The sequence below is a fragment of the Dipodomys ordii genome, unplaced genomic scaffold (genome assembly GCF_000151885.1).
Source record: "Dipodomys ordii isolate 6190 unplaced genomic scaffold, Dord_2.0 Scaffold406, whole genome shotgun sequence".
In the NCBI taxonomy this organism is placed as follows: domain Eukaryota; kingdom Metazoa; phylum Chordata; class Mammalia; order Rodentia; family Heteromyidae; genus Dipodomys; species Dipodomys ordii.
Window position 1 is genome coordinate 22,738 of NW_012267622.1, and position 1,569 is coordinate 24,306.

General features: G+C 47.9%; 1 protein-coding gene across 1 annotated transcript in view; it reads right to left on the reverse strand.

Moving 5' to 3' along the window:
* Positions 1-1,569, reverse strand: part of LOC106001776 (guanine nucleotide-binding protein-like 1) — a 9,920-nt gene that overhangs the window by 5,753 nt on the left and 2,598 nt on the right. Inside the window, 3 exon segments of the mRNA XM_013036760.1 lie at positions 8-64; positions 453-548; positions 717-924. Of these exon segments, the coding sequence (XP_012892214.1) occupies positions 8-64; positions 453-548; positions 717-924 (361 nt within the window).

Below are 1,569 nucleotides of genomic sequence, written 5' to 3' on the forward strand. Positions count from 1 at the left end.
CCATTGCCCCAGGTGGCCCCAGCCACATCCCGAGCAATCTTCTCCCGCCAGCTGCTCAAGTCCACTGCTCAGAGAAAGAAATAAAAGAGGTCCCACTAAAGTCACTGCGTACGGTGGGACAAACTTCCCTGCACAGCTGAGGTCACTAGCATCCTCTGGAATCATAGAGTGCCAACCTGTACAACTTCAAGCCAGAGAATCCCAGCCTTCATTTGACCCCACTCTGGAATCATGTGCATTTTGGTCTGAGTTTCTAAAGAGTTCATGGAAGATGTAAGGTAACAAAGCCAATGTGGCTCCTGCTTACCTTGTGCCTGTCTGCTCCTTATTTCATCCCTCTGCATATCTATAATAGAGACTGACTTCCAGAAAGATGAGCAAAATGACTCCAAGCCTCGGGTCTCGCCTGTGAGCTCCCACCTCCCCCCACTCCCCCTCCAACAAGCACATACCTTTTCCCACAGTGATGGCTTCACCGGCTCTCAGCAATTGCTCTGGCCCCAAGGCTCGAGTCCATCCTCTTCCCCGCCTCCGACTCTTCTTCAAGACTGAGATGAGATGGCACCAGAGGATTAGCAAATGGGCTTCTACAGCCCATCTCTCCCACCACCTTTGGGCCCAAGATCAAGTTACCCCTGGCCAGTAAGCTTCTCTGCTCTTCCCTTTGTCCCCTGCCACCCATTTCTTCCATAATATATTCCTCCTTGCCCACTCACCACTACTAGGCTCTTGAGGAGTTCGAGGGTCCCGAGGGAAAGAAGTGAAAAGGACGATGTGGAGCTGGGGACAGTATTGGTGGAAATAATGCTTCCAGGCAACCACGAGAGCTGGTGGGGCCAGATCCACCTTGTTCAAGACCAGCACCAAGGCCAACCCAAGTTCTCCAGTCACATACTCATAAAGTGCTGGTGGGAAATTCACAAACTAGGACAAAGTAGTTAAGGGAATAGAGTGAAGAGAGATCCACCCAGAGATCTCTGCCTCCAGCTCCCCACTCACAAGGCACAGCTCCCAGACAAGACCCTGGCAGTAGCAGATTCTGGAGTAAAAACAGTAAACCAGCCAAACTGAACGAAAAAGACAAAGCAGGGGTTAGTAATACCTGTGCAAGTCTCATGGAGCTTCCTAGAAGAGGTCATGATTAAATATAAAAATCAATGAAAGATATGAAAAGGAAATAGCAACACCTAACATACTGAAATAAAGGCTAGGATCAAAACAGGAATGGAGGTTGAGGTAGAAAGTAATACCTGTTTTTGTGTGCAAAAATCTGTACAAGTGGGTAGACATGCATACAAGCATGCATGCAGGTATGTGCACGTGTGATGTGCTCAGTATGAATGACTGTGAACATGAATGTGTGAATGTGCTTGTTTATATGGATGTACACATGCACACGTGTATTTGTATGTGCGTGTAGGTTCATTTAGAAACTCCAACCTAAAATGTCCTCTACAGACCTTCCTCTTTCTAATGAAGGACAACAGTGAAGTGGCAGAGTCAGGATTCACAGCAGCAGTCTATGGCCTTAACCACTACCCTAGCATTCCAGGTGGATTCTGTAGCAAT